The sequence below is a fragment of the Caloenas nicobarica genome, chromosome 6 (genome assembly GCF_036013445.1).
Source record: "Caloenas nicobarica isolate bCalNic1 chromosome 6, bCalNic1.hap1, whole genome shotgun sequence".
Classification (NCBI taxonomy): domain Eukaryota; kingdom Metazoa; phylum Chordata; class Aves; order Columbiformes; family Columbidae; genus Caloenas; species Caloenas nicobarica.
In genome coordinates, this window is record NC_088250.1 from 29,675,624 (window position 1) to 29,698,727 (window position 23,104).

The 23,104-nt window shown below is 40.9% G+C and overlaps 1 protein-coding gene across 1 annotated transcript in view; it reads right to left on the reverse strand.

The window, feature by feature from the left end:
- Positions 1-898: 898 nt before the first annotated feature.
- TFCP2L1 (transcription factor CP2 like 1) overlaps positions 899-23,104 on the reverse strand; it is a 31,258-nt gene continuing 9,052 nt past the window's right edge. The window contains exons 3-15 of the mRNA XM_065637831.1: positions 13,627-13,703; positions 11,944-12,049; positions 11,568-11,674; positions 10,820-10,972; positions 9,856-9,966; positions 8,012-8,103; positions 6,550-6,598; positions 6,360-6,453; positions 5,407-5,497; positions 4,617-4,717; positions 3,467-3,609; positions 1,383-1,434; positions 899-936 (exon numbers count right to left, since the gene is read on the reverse strand). Of these exons, the coding sequence (XP_065493903.1) occupies positions 899-936; positions 1,383-1,434; positions 3,467-3,609; positions 4,617-4,717; positions 5,407-5,497; positions 6,360-6,453; positions 6,550-6,598; positions 8,012-8,103; positions 9,856-9,966; positions 10,820-10,972; positions 11,568-11,674; positions 11,944-12,049; positions 13,627-13,703 (1,214 nt within the window). The remainder of the gene's footprint in view (positions 937-1,382; positions 1,435-3,466; positions 3,610-4,616; positions 4,718-5,406; positions 5,498-6,359; positions 6,454-6,549; positions 6,599-8,011; positions 8,104-9,855; positions 9,967-10,819; positions 10,973-11,567; positions 11,675-11,943; positions 12,050-13,626; positions 13,704-23,104) is intronic.

Below are 23,104 nucleotides of genomic sequence, written 5' to 3' on the forward strand. Positions count from 1 at the left end.
TAATCAATGCTTTGCAGAGTAGAATAAATCCATAGAATGAATTTGTCGTGAGCTCTGTAACTTCCAATGGTCAAAACGCTTCCTCAGAAAACCTTCATATACTCCATATTCAAGGAGACTACTCTAAAGCTGAAGATATAACTTGGTACTGAACTGCTTGCTTCAGGTTGTCTGTCCTCCTTTGAACCCCACAAAATTGTTCTGTTGGATGGGTATTACAGAAGCTCTGTCAGGACGTATCAAGGTCCCTGGACTTTGAGCACATCTATGGGTGAGAAGCAGCTAAAGTGCAGGTTTCCAGGGTGGACACTCTGGGTGAGGACTGGGCACCAAATCCTTCCTCTGCATTGCCCAAACTGTTTCTAAATTTAGCCCGAAGCTTTCCACCTCAAAGAGTAAAAGAGCAGCCCTAGGGAGCCTCTGTCCATCAGTAACAGGGCATGTGCTGAAAGTAAGAGAGCACTCAGAACAGTAAATAAACCAATTTGCCCAACCATGAGAAGTCTAGAGAATTGTTTTTCATTTCTCTTTCACTTCCCTTTAGTACAAGGTAGATGTTTCTAAGTAGTAATCAGAAACCTCGACAATTTTTAAGACTGAAGGAGGAGGGAAGGAGGAAGAAACATGTACAAGGTTTGAGGATGCTCTCCGTTCCAACTTAAAAAACCACAAAACAAAAAAACCAAAACAACAAAAAAAACCCCCACAACACACCACCACACACACCCCACCAAAAAAATATATATTTGTAAAGGCAAGTTTTTTCTTAAGCTGTTTGGTAATTTGTAGTTCATAGGAGCATTTTATCCAGAAGGTTCTTGGTGTTTCCAGTCTAGGTTGTAGCAATCTCAGTGAGGCATTACACTTTAGGCTGTTAAAGTCTTTCTGTGCAGCATGGTCATTTTAAAATGATGTGGTAGCCATCATTGCTTTCAGCTGTAACAAAGAAATGCAAAGCATTTTTTCATTGATTTTTAGGAAACAGCACAGATACAGAACTCTAGATTTTCTTCTTAGGTAGTTTGCAAGAGTTTGTATTCTTGTTCCACAATCCATTCAATGAAAATGAATGTTGAACATCTAGGTCAAAGCATTTATATAAAAAAATACAACATGCTGTCATCTTTTATCATTCTACTATAAGGTTTTATGTTTATGTCAGTGGTATCAATGGATTTATGTAAGTTTTATAACACTGTAACTGAGAGGAAAGCATAGATCAATCAGACTATCATAGTGTAAGTTGATGCAACACCTTGATTTACACTAAATTAGTTTCCTTATCTTTTCAGGATAACAGCATGAGTTTGTGATAACATTTAGTGCAATTGAAAGGAGAAATTATCTTTAGAACTACATGTAATAGTGGCAGCAATACATACCTTTCAATGTGCTGATAACGAAACAAGATTCATCTTGGAAGTTTTGCACCATCTGAAGGGCGGAAGGAAAAAAGCCAACATAAAATGCTTTAAGCAACTGAATTCAAGTTTATTTCAGTGCCAGTATAGAATTTAGAGGAGAGTTATCAAATAGCATCTGGTGCCTAGTGTTATACAGTCCTGAGTAACCCTGCCCATAAAATTATTAAAATACATGACTGATTACTTAAGGTCCTTGCAGCTGCTAATGTGCTTAAGAGAAGCTCATACTAAAGTGCTTGCCTGGAACTGATCTGGCTGGTTCAGCATTTCAGCATCCCCTTTGCAGCTCTTTATCCTGCAAGTTCTTACACCACTCCAGTTAGTCTATTAAAGACCATGCTCTTAATTGCCTTCAATAAAGCTATACTACTTGAGACTAGATGAAGACAGTCCCTCTCCTAAAATCTAGGAATGGTAACACACATCCGGCTGAACCATGAAGCTTCGTTGAGCTTACATGAGCACCTGGGATCCTATCTAGAGGCAGTCAGCCCTGAGAAATGGACTCCTTGCTGAATAAAGGAATATTGTTACTATAAAGCCACCTCAGCAGCATGCTTGCAGGAATCATTCACTTGTTTGTATTTTGTCAAGGCACAGGAATCTTAATGAAACTACTGTGAGAGGCAAGGCAAATCATGGGAGGCAAGATCAGTATCTAAAGCTATCAGAGTTGTTCATGAGAAACCACAAGTTTTCAGAACACATGCACATTCTAGCGAAGCCCCTAACCAAAGAGATGAGTTAAAATATTCAGATGACTTCAGATACAATCTGAAATGCTCATTTAAGCTTCATCCTTAGTCATTCCTCTCATCTTAGAGTAGCTCTGTGGGACAGAGGAGGTTAATTACCTTCAAGAGATGTCTCGTGCAGTTGAAGCAGCTGCTGAACACCCAACTTCAGAGGGGAGGTGATCAGAACCTCTCTGATCAGCTCAGAAAACCCTGCTTCAAGCAAAAGCCTTCTACTAGCTATTAAATATCATTCCAGTAGAGCACTTTCCAGCTGTAACCCTTTTCAACTTAGACTAATCTCCCTATTCTCTTTTGGGTTTAACATCCATCCCCTGCTCCTGCAAATCAAACTTCGCTGGCCAGCCAGTATGTCTGTGCCTAATGATGCATGAAGCACATTCACAGAGTGCCTCACTCCTGCCACTATAGTACTAGAACAAGAAAAAATTATAGAAAAAGCAATAAACACTGTTAATAATTGACTTAAATAAATACTTAAGGCTTATACCCAAGCTGGTTCAGGCAATTCCCCTACCAAGATTTGCCTCCAAGCACTTTACATCCATAAAGCTTCAAGGTTTCAGATTTAATCAGGCTAAAATCGCAAGGAGACTTTAGGAATAAACATAACAGCCTTCTGTTCAGGCTCCAGTTGAGACCTATGCTCTGCTTCATTTATTTTAACAATGTTTCTTATAAATGAAGCTCCTTAAGTGATTCTGGTGTGCAAATCAATAAGTAATTTAGTGGGGGAAAAGAGGAAGAAGGGCAACTCACTATTAACCTGCAAGTTAATGGCATGGACTAAATTAAGCCATCATATAATGGGACACAAACAGCTAGCAGAGGTCCATGAAATTATAGTGTACTTACACAGCACTGACTGACCCAGTGGCTGTAATCACTGGCCAAGGTGTAAGACTAATTGTCCTAAAAATTTTCAAACTTGCCTTCTTCCGGAAACTTTCCTATTCAATTTTAAAGGCTCTCATTTTAGATCCTCACTTCAGAATTTGTTTAAGTAGCCATCACAAAAAGAAGATGACCATTTTTTGGTGTGTTTTGTTTTGTTGTTTGTTAAAAAAACCAAAACAAACATCTTATTTTACAAATCAACAATCTCAAATCCACATCAAAATCAATGGTATGCATGTATGATTTGCTGTAAGTATTTACTTTAAGTTGTTGGGATTAGTAACCTTGCAAAGCTTCCTTCAAGATTCATTCCATAATTTAAAAAGCCATTTAACTTCAAGAAGTCAGGCAACGGTTACAACTCTGACAGAGTTTTCATTAACCCCTTACCTCATTGCTCACCAATACATGGATCCCTGTGGGTCCCTGCCGATAGATTCGATTTATCTGCTGTGGGGAAATGCTGTACAAGTTGGCAATCTTCTCAATTAATTCCAGCGTGGTCAACTCTTCCAAGAAGATTGCATGATATACTGCAACAAGTTGAAAGCATTAATAATTAAAGAATTACTGAGTAATTTCTAGAATAGCAACAATGGATAATACCAAGATGTTCAATATCAGCAACCAAATGGGTTTAAGATCAAGGTTCAAATCTTGACAGTAGATAAACAAGTTCAGTACCTTTTAAAGTAGCCCCCCAATATCCAGCTTGATGACTTTTAGAAAAATATCCAGTATTTGGATGCACTGGGCAAATAAAGCACATGTCACTTTTGGTCAGTGAAGCGAGACACACTAATGACAACATGTATCATGAGGCACAAAAAAGTCCTCTCATGAAGACATTAATGTTTTTGGATAATATACTTTTTCTGATTTTGACATTTTAAGATAGATCAAATAAAATAGTAAAACACATGATGTTACACAAAATTAGTATTTTATTAGGTGTTCTCTCATTGATCCCATAGGCACAAACTAAAGACTACAATGTATCAAATAACTGTAGATGACAGTACTATTCTTCAGATCCAATCCAAATGATAGAAACAACCAGGCAGAAAAGCTGTGTCTGGTTAATACTACGTGCAAGAACTAAGGACAATCTCTATTCTCATTCAATCGTACATCATGTCATTAGGGATAGTTAAGAGCAGCAAGTTCCCAAAAGCTTTGAACTTCCAAGAATTAGAACCTCACTTTAAAACATACCAACCTTCCATTTCCCAGAATATTTTCAAATAAGCCATAGTCTAAAGAAAATTGTGGATGGGACAGTAGTTTTTAATACTATGGTCCCTATTAAGAACTGAATAGAGAATTTGCTGTGGCATTCTGCAGACAGCGTGTAAGCTGGGTCTGTTCCTCGGGCAGGCGGTACCAGTTGGAATCTGTAGCCCTGAAACTAAGCCCAGTGGCAGATAAACAGGACCCCTTCAAACCCTCAGGACACCAAGCTGTCCCACGCAGGAGCTCAGGCAGAAAGCAGCATTCTCACCAGATAAGTGTTTAACAAAATTTATTCATAAACACTTACCACAAAGACTGCCATCTCCATTTTCTCGTTTTTGGTGGAGATGGGACCTGTTTTGCTCTGGTTCTTGACAGACATAAATTGTCATCTTGGGCCTTACATTTCTATGGATTATTAAAAAACAGTAGTGAGTTATTTAGATCTAAAATTGTTCCAGTCAGCTACCAGACAATAAGAGATGGACTCATTCGGGCTGTACATAAATAACTAAGGGATAGTCTTGATCCTGGTCTTCGGAGGTCTAGTAAGAGCTCCCAGGAGGTGGTGGCACAGTGCGGAACACCTTAATCTCTTCAGGATCAGATAAGAATAAACAGTTTACAGCACTTGCCAAGCAGCTCATCATACCTGCCTTTACTGATTTGAATCCTGCCCAGCTGCACAACTTATGATGTTATTGCAATACAAGTTTAAGGGTCATTTGAGGCTCCAGGGTTTGGTTGGTTGGGGTTTTTTTTTATTACTTGTGATGGAGATACACCACAGATTATTGTAGTCTGTGTCTCATATGAAGTAGATGTAAACTATCAGCTGGTAGCAAATAAACCACTGGAGATCTATATTATGCTGCTTCATTTTGGCAACATTTCTGAGCTGTGCTTGGATTTGAATAACACTGATCTCCAGCCTCTGAGATGACAGATGACCTTTCTGAAGTGCTGAAAGGAATTCTAAATGTTACAGCTTCAGGATTAACTTCTAGTTAACACTGAAATTACCAAAGGATGCTGCCGTAACAAACAAGCAAGCAAAAAAAAAAAAGAAGAAAAAAAAGGAAGGAAGAAATACAAACCTTCCTTTGATCGCATTAAAGAGCCGAATTCCGTCAGCAGGCCCACAGATTTGAACAAAATCTTCTTTGGACATCTTCAGTAAGTCAGCACCTACATATTTCAAATTGATTTTTTTTCAGAAGTTAAGCAAATCTTAGGTTCCAAATTGTGTGTATGGGCAGCAGGAAAGGGCAGGAGGAGAGAATCCACAGAGCTAAATCGGACAGATTTGCCTAGAGAAGTTGCAAATTCAAAGACATGTACACCACAAATCAATCATTGTAAAACAGAGCACTAGAAGCTGCCAAACGAGCAGTGCTGAACTGGAAGATATTCTACCCAACTCAGCCACCAGCTAGATATTTAACATTGGCCATTAAATGTCCCAATTTTCTCTAACTGCCATGTTCACCAGGTTATTTAATCATGTTGCAAGCCAGAGGGAGGCTTCTCAAGGCTTCAACATCTTTAATTTCCTCTTCCACCATCTTATTGCTGTATACAACGGGAGAGTATAGCAAAGATGGAGCTGCAGATAGAACCAGACTCCTCTAAAAGGTGCACAGGGACAGGATGGGAGGCAGCAGATAAAAGATGGGAAACAGTGATTAGGTACAAGGAAAAACTTTCACTGTGAGAATAGTCAAGTATTTGAAGACATTGCTTAGAGAGATTGTGGAATTTCCAACCTTGGAGATACTCAACTGCACAAGGCCCTGGACTTGCTTCAAGCTAGGGGTTGCACCTGATGAATTCAAGAAGTTCCTTCCATCTTAACTTACTCTCTTCCATCTTATTCTATATTTCTCCAAAAAGTTTTGGCAAATACTAACTAATCTAAGAACAAAAGAACCACCACACTGGATCAGACCAGTGATCCCATCAACAGTGGCCAGCAGCAGACGCTATATGAAGCACGAGCTGCACTTACAAAAGAGAACAAAGACAAAATAATTGGACTGTTTAAACTCACCCGAAAAACTTGAGAAGAGTCTACAGAATGGAGAGAACCTATTACGATGAAGCCACTGCTGGGCATCTTGAATAGAAGCAGAAGGAAGGAGGTGCTACATTGCAAAAAGAATAAGAAGGTCTTGAAATGAACTGTTCACCAGTGTCCTAAAAAAGAAAAGCACCACATTAACATGATCTCAAGTACTTACATCATTGCTGGGAGGCAGGAGCTCCACTTGGTGGGTTGGAGAACTGTTGCTAAAAAAAAATTATATAAAGTTGGAAGAGAAAAAAACATCATTTTAAATTTTACATTGCAGCGTACATCCTCTCCCCCTCCTCCATCTAACTCAACTGTCACAAGTTACATACCAACTTGGCTTTTTTCCTCTATCAGATTTTTGAAAAGGCATCCAAAATCTGGACTAAGTAAAAAAAAAAAAAATTCTACTTGAGCCTTTTGTTGGTCAGTTGAGGTCCTACTCAGAGAGAAAAACTCAGTTTATTGACCTCATTCAAGCTTTTCTATACAGGTGACTCAATATGTGACACCATCTAAGTAAGGAAGTTGTGACCTACAGGGTAGCTGAACTCAAAATTTCTGTGACCCAGAAATCCCCTAACTAAATCCACTGTCTAATACTGATTCTTCACAAAAATTGATTAAAGTAGCCTATAATTCAACCCTGGTGTTATTTTAAACACAGTAAATTGCAATTTAACTGTATTAGACAACACCACATTTCTGGTAAACCATCTTAAAATATAGAGAGTACTTCAACACATCAAGTATTTTCCCAAAGAGTCAATAATCTATCACTGGAAGAAAATGCTCAACAGATCTCTCTAGTAACACCAATTTTTGCCATTTCAATGTTTGTCCTTATTCATAGGTCGAGGTCACTCATTGAAAATTCATAATACAATATGGATTAATTAATAAGCTGTGCAGGAAGGCAACAAGGCTGCAGAGTCCTAGAGGATGAAAAGAAAGACCTACACCAAATTCCTAGGGAAAAGTGTGTTGCAGGAAGGACTCAAAAGTACTGAGGGACCCTGCTGTGTGTTTCTGTAATCAGCTATCATCCTGGTTGTTTCAGGACCACTAAAACTGTTTCTTTATGATGGTTATATTAACGAATTAAACATGTCTCCTGCTAGCCCTTTGTTCTGGAATGGTTTCTCAAAACCCAGGCTGGTTTATCCCAGACAGAATCTCTTTATATCCCATTCAACTGGGAATTCAGCACCCCAAACTACCTCAAGACAGAAAGGAAGGAAGGAATACCAACTCTGAAGAGGTGCTGATGGATGAAAGTCTCTAACACCCTTGTCAGAAGACACTGGGAATTGCTGGCACAGGGCATGGTGTGTTGTCTGATCCCCACAGAACAGTAAAAGAGGAAATTCATGGCAAGAATTGCCCTGGTGGTCCTCTGATGCTCATCTCTCAGCCACCACATAAGCAGCAGACATATAATCAGTATTCTGCATTACAAGGAATTCCTGCATGGAAGGTCTTACAAGGCTTTGTGGGAAATGTTTGTCCCTTTCTAGGAAGGATGGTCCTTGACCTCTTCTTCCAGGGTATGAAATGCATGGCACACAAAACACATGCATGCGAAGGCTACGATATCAACATGAAAGATAAAGCATTTATTTGTTACATACCCATCTCCAAGGTTGAAGCTGTTGGGAGAACTGTTGTAGCTTGGAGATGGAGCATTGTTCATTTGATAAGGCACATCTGGCCAGGGAGAACACTGTTGGAAGAAAGGCAGCAGGGATACTTTCATAAGGATGGAAATATAAAGGATTCAATTCTCTTCTCATACCACATTCATGCTGTTGCCACACCACTAACTTCAGCTCATCAATCCTGCTGGGAGGAGGAGACAGGCCATGGATTTTCTACACTGTTCTCCAAGTGGGCTGTCAGGGGGCCAGATTGATTCCAGTTGTGCATTCCACATTTCTCCCATTTCACAAAGCCTGTCCCCAAATAACACTGGGCCTAAGTGTGCACAGCTGTAAGTCAGAGCAACGCCAGTAAGTCAACTCAGACTGAAGGCAGCAATGATAGAGAAATACCCCTGGTCTCAATTATAAATCCCTAATTAAATCCAGGCAAGAGTGACAAATATGCTCCAGTGGCATTTCTTCAGGTTTATACCAGTGAAAGAGCAGAATTTGAACCAGTCTGCTAAAACCTCTGGCTATTAGTTGAAGACCTCGAATTATAAATGGGTATTACATGGAGAAAATTTAAGATAGATAGACACAAAGCTACTAAAAGCCTTCACAAATATAGGTCAAACTCCATATTCCATTACAGTAGTGTAAAACCACAGAAATCCAGCTAGAATTGGTGACTCTGTTCTGAATTTAAGCCGCTGTAATCAGCTGGAGAAATCTAGCCCTGTGGAAACTACCACCATCACAAGCTCAAGAAAATGCTCTGTAGTATCCTTGCTTGCAATGATAAAAAGATGACAAATGTAGCTTTGGTGTTTTATCACCTTCGCAAATACTAGCAAATATTTAACTCTTTGGCAACCCACATTTCCCCATGCAATATGTCAAAGTGCATCAGAGCTCACAGGGAGAGTTTGGGATCTGCCAACTCAGTAGAATTAGGTCTGTGTACACAGAGCCTCATGAACAACCACCACATTGAATTAGAACACATGCTGGTCTCTCCTGGCAATGTGAGGAAAATTGAGTGGGAGGGACTGGATCTCACAAACAGGAACTTTAATTTAAATTAAGAAGAAACCCTCATTTTTAGAAGTCCAGCAAGCCACTTCAAAAAAAAAACCAAGCTAAGTCAAATGACAAGACGTTCCCATAGGGAGACAGAGCAGCACTTTAAAACCACTGTCTTAAGTCCTGTTGTTTAGTAATTCTGCAGCTTGGGGTGAGCTTATGTATACATCTCAGTAATGGCAGGGACTGGTAGAAACACATACATCTCTACACCAGATGCATCAGAATATAAGACATTCAAGATATTCCTAGAGTACAAGCCAGATTCTTCCAAGATCTTGGATGTAATAATAGCTTCATAGGCACATCCACAGAAAAACAGATTAATAATTCAATCAGACAGCCTATTCATCTACTCTAGTGCCCCATCTCCAACATAAGCTTTTGCCAGACAGTTCTGAAGAAAAATACCTCATACAGCTAGCATCTAAGTGCCACAACAAGTACCCAGGATCATAGCAGAAGATAGAGAAAATGTTTCTTTTAAAGCTAGGCTGTTACAGGTTGGTTTATACCCTGAAACATAAGAAATTGGCATCTTTTATAAACTTCAACAGTGAGAGACATTTTATAACTTCACTCTCAATTTCAATCAGACCTGGGCATACGTGTCTCCACAAGACAACGTCAATCAGACCTGGGCATACATGTCTCCACAAGACAGTCTCCAGGACTCAATCAGACTGCATTTTCTCTCAAATCTATCTCCCAACATGCTGAAGTAGTATGACATGTCTAAAACACTTTACCTCTGTGAGAATAGTTGTCTCATAGGAAGGCTGATACTTTTCCTTCTCTTGGGTGGTCTTCTTCTCCATTTTTTCCCTGTCAGTCTTCTGTTTTCTGTCTGCTCCTTTAGGCTATAAGCACAAGCACAAGCTTTCCCTTATGCCAAGTATTACAAGTTTAGAGACAGAGGCCAATAGATTTTTTTTTTTCCCCTAATCTGTTCACAAAACTCTCCTTAAGATTTATGGGGACTCTGCCTATGGAACAAGATCAGATCTGCATTTTCTAGGCAAAAAAAATGAATTAGTCAAGCATCTTTACTGTAACATACCTCATTAATGTGTATTGCAATTCCAAAATAGGCTGACCACAGTCCTGAGATTTGATACCAACTATTTCAGATCATGAGCCCCTCAGTTGCTATTTGTACCATCTCTCCAGGAACCAGAAAGACACTGATCACTGCAGCCCCAGATCCTTTGAGAAAACAGGTCTACAAAAAGCAGGTCTGACATGCCCACGTTAGGAGCCTCAGAAACACTCTCTTTGAATCTTTCTTTCCTCCAGGTAGCATGGAGAAGAACTTCACTGCGACAAGCAAAGGGTATTTAAAATCTCCAAGATATACTCTCATTGTTCGTGGATGATTGAATCAAAGAAATCAGAGATGCCATAATGTCTTGATTGCTTAGGAGCACTAAAACACAGTGGATACCCTAAATATCTCAGTGTTTACATAGTGTTCAAGGCACAATGGACTGGCATAAGACTTGGTGCAGCACTCGGGTCATTTGAATTTAACTAGAATTGCTGCGTAGCTCAGTGTTCATGACACTTTGTGTGCAAGAGTCCTGTTTAAGATCCTAAGCATACTCAGTTAAAAGTCTGTTCTTTACTCCACTATTTGCATCACTCCTACACAATTTAAACTGCACGTTCTTGTGCCTTAATCTAGTTGACAACAAGGCCAAAATTACGTCATACCTTGAACACTTTGATCTGGCAGCTTGCAGAATGCAAGTGTTCTGTGTATTCACCATTTTCATTCTGCTTAAAGGTGTCGATTTGCACTCGGAAGGGCACCCCTTTCTCTCCTCCATGTTTCCGTGGAGTAAATTCTGTGCTGATGCAATGTACCTGGCAAAACAAAAGCTGTGCTCATCTCTGGGGACAGTTGGAAGCTGTGCAAATCTGAATTTCAGATTTTGCCTGAACGTGAGGTTTTGGCTCCACCTGAGAAACTAAGAGAGGCAGAAGAGTTCATATGTTTTCATCTCTGTTCCTCAGGACGAAACAATTCAAAGAATAAGCAGCATGGAAAGGAACAGGGTGTCAGGAAAACCATTCTTTGACTTAAGTAAAATTCACGTACAGATTAAAAACAGATAGTTGGTGTTTGGGATGAGAAACTCTCATGAAAGAGAAAAGCAGGCAAAATTAACAGGATGTGAACAGTTTCCTCCAGACAAACCCCATGTTTAGAAAGCAACATCAATTAAAGGAAAAAAAAAAAAAGCTAAAATTCTAGCTGTAGCAGGTAGTACTCCAAAACTAGCAAGTAGCTAGCAAGCTGGTTCAGCAAGTATCCTACAAATTAATTATACATGGTTGTCACTTGAGTTTGTATATTATCATTGGCATCTTTCTTCATGTCCTGTCTGCCTTAACTCTCTAGGTCTTTATAGAATATCTCACCATTGTATTTACCACAGGAATATAACTTCTCTCTTACCTGAATGAATGCTGAGGCTCTCTTTGATGGATCCCACAGAAATTCAACAGTATTCAACTGGGTTGGGCTGGCCCTGGGATCCAAGATACCAACTGACAGTGGAATATCTGTAGAAGAAAACCCCTAAAATTTTAAAAATATTAAATTGAAGAAGAGAAAGCATTTCCATATAATTACAACATGCATGTGAAAAGCCAAGCCACCAATAATACATCTATTTGGGACCTATAGTGCTAGATCTCCTTCCCACCCAAAGACATACAGGATTTGTAAGAGAGTAGGACATAAAAAGCTAAACACGTATGCAAACACTCCATACATCATTCAGCATCTCACTTCCAAACACTGCACAGGAATCATAACGAAATAATCTTACCTATATCAAGGATGCGGTCCCCAGGCCGACTCCACCTCCAGCCCTCAAGCTGCTGATGCTCTGTGTACTGCAGGCGTCGATCATGGAAAACTACACGAATTATGCTCTGTTAAGAAAAGATAGTAAGATGAACAACGTGATCCAGGGGCCCTTAGGATGACTTTGGTTTTCCAGCATAGAAGCAAAAGCCGATCTGTTATGTTTCTCATCCCCATTAATGAAGAGAGCAGAGGGACCACCTAAGAGACCCAACACCATGTTTATCAAATTCCTAAGGGACTCCTGAGTGAGAGAACATCACATGTTCCTTTCACAGGGCACTTCTACACTGTACAACGCAGCCCTGTACAGCTTTCTGGGATGCAGCCTGGAGGCACTATAGCAATGTCCACCTAATCTTAGGTGTCATGCCATGTAAGCATCACTATACTGCCTCCACACCCAATATGGCTCACACAGGGTTAATATTTAATGTGTCTGTACCATGTCCCAACCCCAGTATATCCCACTCCAACCAGCAAATGTGAAAGCCAGCTCACCTGTCCCTGCACCAGCAGAGCTGACATGCCCAGACACCTTGTCAGTGGGAATTAAACTTGATTCCAGCCATTAACAGCCAGCCATTGGATTCACCCCAGTGTAGTTAAACAAAAGGAGAATAGGAAAGCTTCTGTAACAGGAGAATTTTCATCTCTGGTCTGCAGTGGTGCAGCCATGTCAACAACCGGAAAAAAAAGGCTGGAATAAGGGCAATCCCCAGGGCAGACAAGTCCAAATTACTCCTAACTAATATATCCTTTTGTATATTCAGAGTGCTACACTTGCATGAGTTAATGTCCCCCTACACCCCAGTTTCTCAAGTTGATGCTCCTGCTGGGAACTTCTGTATCAAATGAGCGAGCAATTTTTGTAAATGAACCTGAGAAACATCCAAATCAAACCCTAGCTCCAAAAAGCAAGCAAGCCACAGTGGGAACACCTGCAAAATTGGAATCCCAATCCACGTGCTTCCAGATATGGGCCAAAAAGCAAATAGGAAACTGCCTAAACTTGGATAACAGTGGAAATCCAGATTGGAATCCAAATTTTGCAACCAGTCCGCACTTCAAGAGAAATCCTGAGGCAGAACAGTCAAGAATTGGGGAGAGAAAGGTTCAAAGGTTGGATCCAGAACTAAGGTCAAGACCAAAGTTTTTGAATTTGAATTGTTTGGGGGGAGGGGGGGGTGCGAAACAACAAAAATCCCCAAAATCAGACAATCAAGTTCTATATGTTCATCATTATGCCCACTACCAAAGTAAACTGGAGCTATGCAGAATCTGCATGGCAGAATAATGTAAACACTTGTAACCACCCAGGTGTGTTACTGGGATTAAGAAGGGAGACCAGTCTGCCTCTCAGCAGTTTTAACCATGTTCACCTCTGAACTTTGGGATTCCCCCGAACCCAATATTCATGGTGAAACTCTGGGGTCATGATCAGAAACAGAGTAAAGGTTCCCCTGAAGCCCTGCAGAGCCAAGCTGCATAGTCCCATGAAACTAGCACTGAAACTCCCGCAGCCCTGCTCCCATTAAAAACAATGGCAAGGTATTTTCCATTGTCTCAGTGTGAGCAAGGTCAGGCCCTTCATTAGAGGCTGTATGTAGTAGCAGGAAGAAAAGAGATCTATATTTCTCCTTACCTTTACATATTTTGTGTTTAAATCTTGAAACTCTCCCAATTTCCTATTCTCAAGTAGACGGATTTCATAAGACTGACCTAGAGTTTAAGGAAACATTTCCAAGGTGTTTAATATGTTGTAGCAATGAGAGAGTCATGCTGGCATTTATGTGGCTAATAAAGCATACGTTTGATATGGGAAAGTTCATTTTTGGTAATAGAATTTGCCCCAGTAATCGAGTAGGCACTAAAGCACAGCAGAAATCTGAGGGGAAGGTTTGTGTTTTGGCAGCTAAAAGCCCTCAGGGCACCAATCATAGTCTGTCCCCTGGGGCACCCTTCAGAAAGGCACCAAGGTGATCAAGGCAGCTGTCCCCCCATGTCACTTGGCTGTAAAGAGCTACACCTTTGTCTGTCTCCTCTGAAGCAATGGTTGTGTCAAGAGCTGCTGGCACAGCAGGTCTAGGCACTATTCTGCTGAGAATAGCAACCTGGGCAAAATCTTGCCTTCTTCAGAGAGCAGTCAGGCCTGTAAGGTGTTTCGGTGAACCAGAAATACAAGATTTGTTCCATGAGGACTTGAAGGTGGCTGCCCAGGCCATAAATACTTCTTCAGACATGTGTGGAAGCAGCAATGGGTATTACGGCATGTGCAAGGACAAATTCCAGGAAGGGAATTCATACTCCAGCACCTCACCACCCTCCCCCTGCCCCAACATAACAAATTTAGCCAGTTCAGTAGAATTTTGCTAACTAGTTTATGAAATAGCACCTCTCTCCAAGGCTGACTGCAGACAAAGAAGACTGATGTCTCAATACCTTATGCACAAATGCCTAAGACAGCACAAAAGCTCATCGTATAGCACCAAAAATTTTCAATAAAACTACAGCCAGTACAGAGGCAGGACAGGATCATCAGGATTAATTGAGCACACGGATCATTTATAGCTAGTCTTTCTTGTTCATCTTGCTGTCCTCCCTTTTACTGAAAAAATGTACAGGATATGACAAGGCAGGCAGAGAGAAGATCAGTTTGGGTTTGCTGGCTCAACCAGTATCTCCACAGAACTGGCCCTGCAGAAAACTGCAAAGCAGATGTATCTCCTTCTAAGCAGTTGTTACCAGCAGAGACAAAAAAATGGTACATTTCTGGGTCTGGAAATAGAAGACTTATCACAGCAGATGTGTCAGAAGTGCACTATGTTTCAGGCAGATTCACTTTTGTGAACCCCAGCTCTTCCGGTACATCAGTACAGACCATATCACTAGAGCACATAGATAATTGTGTCTATTCAGTTGGCTGCCAGGAGGAAAAAAAAAAAAAAGACAACAACAAGAGAAGCCATATTGAAGCCCCAAATGTCTGCACAACACTCCTACTGATGTCAATAGAAGTTCTGCAAACAGGGAATGATCCTTGAATGCAGCAAGCGGCTCAGGGCACAGGGAGAGGGGAGAATAAACTGTATGAAGTACCAGATTAAGCACTGGAAACATGCACAGGTCTTAATGCATCTCTTTGCATATAAGTAAACCAAAATGACAACAGTGACCTTCGTCTGAAGATTGATGGACAACAAGAATGGATTTTGTAAACAGTCATGAAATTGAGGTCTTGCACACATCAACTCAAGAGACTTTCTAATGTTCCCACTGATACACATTAATAGTGTTCATTTGGCAGGTTTTAGAGAGACACACATATCTCCCCACGTAACCGACACTGTTGCATTCATATTAAAAGATGAGGCTTAGGGTCACAAAACTGGTTTTCTCTCATAGAATAATTTAGGTTGGGAAAGACCCTTAAGATCATCAAGTCCAACCGTTAATTTAGCACTACCAAGTCCACTGCTCAACCAGGCCCCCAAGTGCCCCATCTGTTGTACTATGTACCCATGTATATGTTGTATATGTGTATGTATGTTGTATGAAGTACTTGACCGCTCAATGACAGATTTCACCAGCTATAGAGTGATATAGTTCATTGCCTCAGACAAATTTACACAGTCAACAATCCCTTGCACTTACACAGTTCATTCGCATTCAAATATGAGGCTAATTAATCATTACAGAAGATTAATTTAGGCTTCGAGACCATGAACGTCCAAGTGACAGTAAAATATATTTATGACTTTATTCAGATGGGATAACAGGGAAAGCAATTAAGTGGCATGAACTGTGCTACAGAAGAAAGCAATAGAACCAGAAGCAGTGCCACCGTTCAGTGAGCATCTCAGGAATGACCAGGTTTTTGGGGCACCTTTGTGCACTGATACACTCCTACTCTTTGGTCAGCCTGATTTGCTTATTTGTAGTTCCAATGAGACAAAAGAAAACAATGGGCATTAAAAAATAGGCCATGTTACTTTTGAACTAGCATCAAGTAGTCCAAAACTCCGCAGTATGCATCTTGCAACCACTCGCATGGGACAGGAACAACAGTGCAAACTGGCAGACAGCGAGCACCACACTTCTCCTGACGTGAGAGATTCAGCTTGGATGGAGGTATAACAGATTCTGCCCACTGATAAAATAGAAACTGTGGTGAAGATAGAGTTAATATTAAACGGAAGGCCAAAGGGGAAATAAAATGCTTTGATTAAAGATATACAGTCATCTGATGTAAGCCCTGGAACACAATTTACGCCATGAAAAACCTCGATCAAAATGGTATTTTTATGCTAACTGCTTTCCCCTTCACCTCTGAATGTTTAACTCCAGTTACTGCACAAAAATGTTATCAAAACACAACTGCTCCCAGCCAAGCTTCAGAAAACATGCAGTTTATTTCCCTCTCTGTAGAACTCTGTCAGTGAGAATTTCATCCTAATTCCTCACAATTCCTTCATATATAAGTGTTTTGGTATTGATTCTGAAATAGTCATTCTCCCTACAATTTATTCCAGCAAATTCATTGCTTTGTGGCTAGTGATACCCATTATTCATCGGTATAGCACAGACAGCATTCAGATACTTGTACTTTTATAGCACGAAACTACTCAGATTATATTTTTTCCTTGAAAAATACCTTCCAAACCTTGTTTATCCAAGGTTTTCCACCATCACTACCAGCAATACTCCTGAAATAGTGAATGACAATCTCAGCCCTGCAATTACAACAATTGAAGAGGAAAAAAAAAGCCCTAAAGAAACAGCACTTGGATGTCAGCAAACAAGATCCTTTTGTAAAATAAAGCAAATAATAGCAACGAACCAGAAAAATGCTGAACTCCCCCTGGTGTCAAAGAGTGCAAAGAAGTCACTCAGGACTGGTACACAGATCATCTATGAAGCCTGCATCACTGACTCACCAGCACTAGCAGGCACAGACTGACAATTTTCTGCTAAAACTGAATCAGTAACAGATCATTCTTACTCAGGTATCTAAATTTGTAAAGAATGTAGCTGCAAGTGTGACTAAAACAAACTGTATTCCCAGTTCCCAAGACAGACAGCAACTAGCTATGTCCAAAACATACAGCTGAAATATAGATAGCTCCCCTATGCTGAATTTTTCTGTCTCAGATGAAAACTCAGATTAATACAGGTTAGACTACATCTTTCCAAGTCAATGTTTGATAGTAAAGCTGGAGACAGGGGAAGAGGGTATTGGATGCTGAGACTCTGCAATGATTTGACTGAATGGTCTGACTTTGTCAAGGGCAGTATTTGATTCCCAGTTGACAAGGGTTTAAAAACACCTGTGGCAATGGAGAGCAGCAGTGGCAGTTTTAGAGCAATCCCCCTTTACCAGGATGATATTCAACATTGCTGAATGTTTGCCTTAAACCCAGTGCTAAAGGCCAGCAACTTGCCAAAACCCTTTTCCTTCCATGCTCTCAACATTGGCCATAGCTGCACCACCACAGATAACACAGGTTCAAGATTGCTTCAAAGTTGGTGACCAGTCTGCTCTTTGGTCATGTTGTAACACCGGGCTCATGCATATAAGCATCTCTGTCATTACCCGCAATGAAGAGGACATTTTGCAAGCAAATCCCCAGCATAACTGAGGCCAAAGCAGCCCCAGTGCTCCCCTCGCACAGAGTTCGCCACAGCCCTTCTTCCCTACCTCAGGCAGAGAACAGAAGAGTAAGAAATATTTAGAAAATTACAGTAAATTCCTGAGATGCAGTTTGTCTCACAGCTTCACTGAAAGCGTCAGGGGTACCAATAAAAACCTGGGTGGGTGATGATACACTGTAATTTTTGTTTTGAACAGACATTCCCTGAGCAACAGCAAATTTATGCAATCTCCTCCTAGGCTACAGTTTGAGCAACTCTGCTTTATAAACAAGAGTAGTATCCAGCAAAGTAGTAACCACCCAGGTCCAGAGGGTTCCTGCTTGGTGATTCATAAAGCAATTGCATCTATCTTAAAGAGGATTTATAGACTGTTTGCTTTTTTAACTTTTATTGTCTTCGGTAATTAACAAACATTAAATGCAGGCACAACCACTTAGTTTGGGGACAAAAGAACTGAAAGTCAACAACTTGCTACAGATGAAAAATAGTTTAGTTCAACACAGGAACGCTTTCACACATTCAAAAGGTAAGAGCCATAACTTCGCTGATTTCCATTGCTGCAATTTAGTCAGCCATCAGGAATTTTAGGCAATTTCTGATTATAAAAGATTACTATTATTTCAAGCTTAAAGTTGCACTTTGTTCAAGGATTATTTGCTATACAACCACAATATCCTGCTCGCGTTTTCTTGTTTTGGTGTTGCATTTCAAGGGCCACTTGCACTACGCATTTTGTGGTTTTCTGCATGATGCACCAATACGATACACTAATTTCCAATTAGGATGCTGGTGTTCCAGACCAATATGACTCAGGTCTTACTTAATCTAGCCAAGTAGTCTACTTACCCTTTCCAGCAATTAATTAAACCCTAACCTTAGACTTAACAGTATCCTCAACAAAAGTCTGCAGAAAGAAGAAGAAAAAAAAAAAAAACACAACCAACTGCAAGTCCTCTTTCTCAGAATGGATCCACACAGCACCAGAGAGAACCAGCTTGGAAACTGTTTGATTATTAAGCCAAGCCGGCCAATAAAAATTCCATTTAGCAACTTTATATGGACATCCTAAATAGTGCACAGATAACGGCAAAGGAATGCTGACAGTCAAATGCAGCACACAGAAGGGCAGGGGAGGAAAAAAAAAAAAAAATAGAAAGCATTTATCCTTCCAAACCGAAGCACATCCAGTAGGCAGGAGAATCACCTTTTAAACAGCCAAGCGCAACTATTCACGGCATCAGACACACAAAAATTTTTCTAACAAGAAAGATTAATGAACCCCAAGGATAAACAGGCAAGAGTGGCAGAGGTGGCATCTGAACTTGCCTGCTTGATTGCCCACACCTTTTTAGCCAGACAAAAGCAAAAATAAAGCTTAGCAGAAGACTTGCTGAAGTGTCCCATTCTGCAGGACAAGGAGCAAGGGCAGAACCCTCTCTCCCCAGGCCACAAATGACAGTGGATATTCTGCAGCTGCTGACTTCAGCCTCATTTGACAAGATGCTGTAGGAGATGTTTATCCAGTGGATATTATGAATTCAGCAGCTACACAATAGGCCACCCTCAAAGCTCCCACTCTGCTAGGAACATAGAAATCCTACAAAAGAGGACCAACTCTGGGCTGGGAAATACAGAAGGAACACAAGAGTCATCTTGACACTTCAGGCTCATCTCGCCCTGCATCTCCAACACAACACCCAGTTATAAGCACTCAGAGATGAGGCAGGGTGAATACAGCCAGCCCTTTCCTGGCCATATCTTCCCAGTTTCTGGTATTCAGTGTGCAGACATGAAGCTCCCCAGCCATGACCAATGCTGCAGCACTCCTATTTTGTGTGGTCTCCTTTCAAACTTGCTTATACTGTGGCAATAAGAACCACAATTTACACGTCTTGCTTCAGTATTCAGTGTCTTGCCCTTCACCTGCCTGTCTCCCTTTGCAGCAAAGCTACCTTGGCTCTGTTTCAGTGCCCATCTGAGTCCAACACCAGTGACACTTGTCCTACTTGCCACTACCACCAGGATAGCAAGACTGCAGGAACACAGGAGAAAAATTCAAGTACTAATTCTACTACCACACCATAGAGCTTCACTGTCACCGTGTCTCTTATGTTTTTCCTCCTTTTACAATCTGCCCTCAACTCCAGGGGGTTTCTTTGTCCCCTTTTTTCTCTTTCCCTACCTCTTTCTTGTGGGAAAGTCAAACACATGCCTTGGAGCCAAGCTTGCTGGAAGAAAATTTCAGTGCTCATTTACTATAAGAACATTTGGCAAAGTCCTACGCTTCCCAGACTTTTGAAGATCATCTAATTTTACAGTGGTGACACTTCATAGCTAACAGGCACTAACAGAAACACTCCACACTTACAGTGGTTTCCACTCAAGAGAGGGATGTACATTTAATTCCTCCAACACTACGATCTAACTTTGAAGCAAGGACACAAAACCAGCCAGCAAACACAAAAACATTCCTAGTTGCTAATTTCACTGTACGCACATGGACTTCTCTTGCATAGACCTCATCCAGTTTGTTGGACTCTGCCTAATCGATGCCATGGTACAAACTTTGATTTTTAATACAAATTAATCAGTGAAAAAGTTAGACTTCTAGTAGAAAGCTGAAAAAATATATGCCCTGAGAAAACAATTTCTTCCTGTATTTCCACTTCTCTAGCACGTACTTGAAACACCCAGGACTATCTTAGTCACATCTGTCCAGCTCACAAAACCTCAGCCTCCCTTGTGTAAGTAAAATATACAGGCTTTTTCTGGTTTCAACCTGTTCTAAGTCAATTCAGACAACAGGTTTTATAGCTCTGTAAGAGTAGCTTTGTGTGTAATATTTACTTGAGCTTCAGATAACTAAGAAGAATGGTCCCAGGTAAGGGTGCTGAAGAGGGATGCAGAAGAGCCGAGTACGGCTCCCGACCCCACCCAGCAGCTCCCTCAGATGCCCTCAGGTAAGTCGCTTCCTTCACCACGTTTCTGCAGTAAGAAACTGGGGGCAATCAAGTCCCACTCCCACATGTGACTACCCAGTGCCTACCACAGAACAGGGGATAAGATGTGATTGGCCATTATCCCATCAAAGCAGAACGTACCTTCGACACCGGTTGCAAGCATGGCACTAATCTAAGACACGAGGAATTTCACTGTTCAGGTACTTTCTGTCTAATTTCAGGAATACATAATAAATGCTTGGTAGGAAGCAAAGGAGGAAAAAAGGTGTTTTTTCCAGGCTTTTTAGAAAAAAAGCACCATGTATTATTCCTATTAAAAAAACAGTTAGTCATGTAAAAACTACAGTATTTCTCAAGCTTCTTAATCTTACCTAAAAAGTGGTCATTTAGGGCACTGCAAACTAAAGCAAGCTAACTGGAAAATTTCCAAATCCTCTCAGATTGATATGTACATTGATACAAGCATCAAATGCTGTAAAACCACAGACAAAAGTTTCACTATCATAATTACAGGAAACTCAGAGTAGATATGGATAATGAGGGAAAGTAAAAAAGTAACATGAAATATAGGAAAAAAAATGACAGATTCTCTTACTTCTCATTACTCTCAGAGGAACTACTGAGCATTTCCTTCCTTCGCAGATATTGAAGATTTATAGAAGTGGAAGAACTAAATGCAGTCTAAGGGCTTCCAGTAGGAGTTGTGCACAGGATACAGTCCAGCAAGTTCACAGTCCCATTTGAATTTCATCCAGATGTTAGCAACAGAAAAAAGGATTATGGAAAGAATAGAATACAACCTCTTGGTTAAAAGACAACTGAGATTCAAGCTTCCTAGGGACAACAGAAGTCAGATGCTCTACTTATGCAGAGGTGCCCTGTCATCTGAAGTAAGATTCATAGTGAGCTGAGGGATGGTGTGGTTTGGAGACAGGGTTGTTTATACTGGGCTGCCAAGTGAAGACAGGGTTGCCAAACATATGGGGAAATTGCTGCTAGCACAATTAACGGCTTCAGCTGAGACACCAAAACCTACATAGAGCTGTCTTCAAAGTCACGCAGGAGACAAATTCCTCCTCCAGAGATGAAGAGGTACACCACAAGAAACAAAACCACCAAGTTGTCAGAAACAGGAAAGACAAACCAGCTTTGTTAGCTGTTTTTTAAACCGCCCAAAACCAGGAACAGTTGAAAGGGGTCAAGGAGCAGTACAGCACACCACAACGGCCAGGGATCAAGGACACATAGGAGGGCAGACACCAGGGAGCACCTCATAGTTACAGTCTCAAAGACACAAAGTCATGGTTGTGCCTGTGATCTCGGGCAAGGGTAGAATCCGTGTTCACATAGAAAAGGACACCAGCAGCAGAGCTCCTTGAAATACCGAGGGCCTGGTCGGTAATGGCAGTGATTGTTAGGAACAGAGTCAGTCCTTAGCATGGGACAAAGCAAAAATATCCCCACAAACAGAGCTATAATTAAACCAGAAGCACACCCAGGCAGAGCTGGTCACTCAGCCTTCTCTACACTTCATTTAGGCAAATAAAGAATTGTTCCAGGAAAACTACAAACATTCAGACAGTTGTGACCCCATAAAAACTCAATTACGTAGGAGTTAACGTCAATACAAAACAGCTTTTTTCATTTACTGTAAATCTCAGTGTTTAAAACTGAGTTCTCTGGCTGTAGAAGATTAGACAGCCAAATTTGAACTTTAGACTTTTTAAAGGAGACAAAGGTTCTCTTTTGCCTTCTGTTGTAAACGATTTCATCTCCTACCCAAGCAATTAGCTTCAAGGTGTCCTCTTCAATTGTCATTGCCCAGTACTGTCTGCACCTTTCTTTGGAGGAGAAACCAGAACATATGCAGCGAGCTGAGGCAGGACACCACCCATCAGATTTTAAACATAGCACAGTTTAAAATGCACCAGTTTATGCATACATGTCTTGAAACTGGATATGTGCCTTTACACCTGAGGACTGAAATTCGGTGTTTTCACTTAGGTGTGATCCAGGCTCAAACTAAGCCCATCTCTAACTTCATGAGGTATCCATTGCTTATGCATCTCTACAGAAACACTCCCAATATCATTACAGGTCTTCTCAGATGTTAGTGGTTTTCTCTCATAGTTTGAGATTTTGGCTTGTTTGTTTTCTGAACTGTCTAGGACTGGCAATAAAGATGACTCCTGGACAACACTGTAAAGCAGAGATGGCCAGCCTTCCCAACCCTAACCAGCTGTATACCAAAATCCCCACATGGCCAAGAACCACAAGTCACATACCACAGATCTGGAGAGCTGAACAGAGACCAAGAAAGCTTTACATGCAGGTGATGGCCAGTTACTCTGAAGTACCACTGAGAGACAGGGCTGGATTTGTGCCACAGCCTGCTCTCAGTGACCCTCTGCCATCAACCTTAACCACCTTCTATTTGGAGTAATTTAGATCTGAGGCTGTGAGCCAACTCAATGCTGGTCATGAAACAAAATCATTACTTTAATAGCTCAC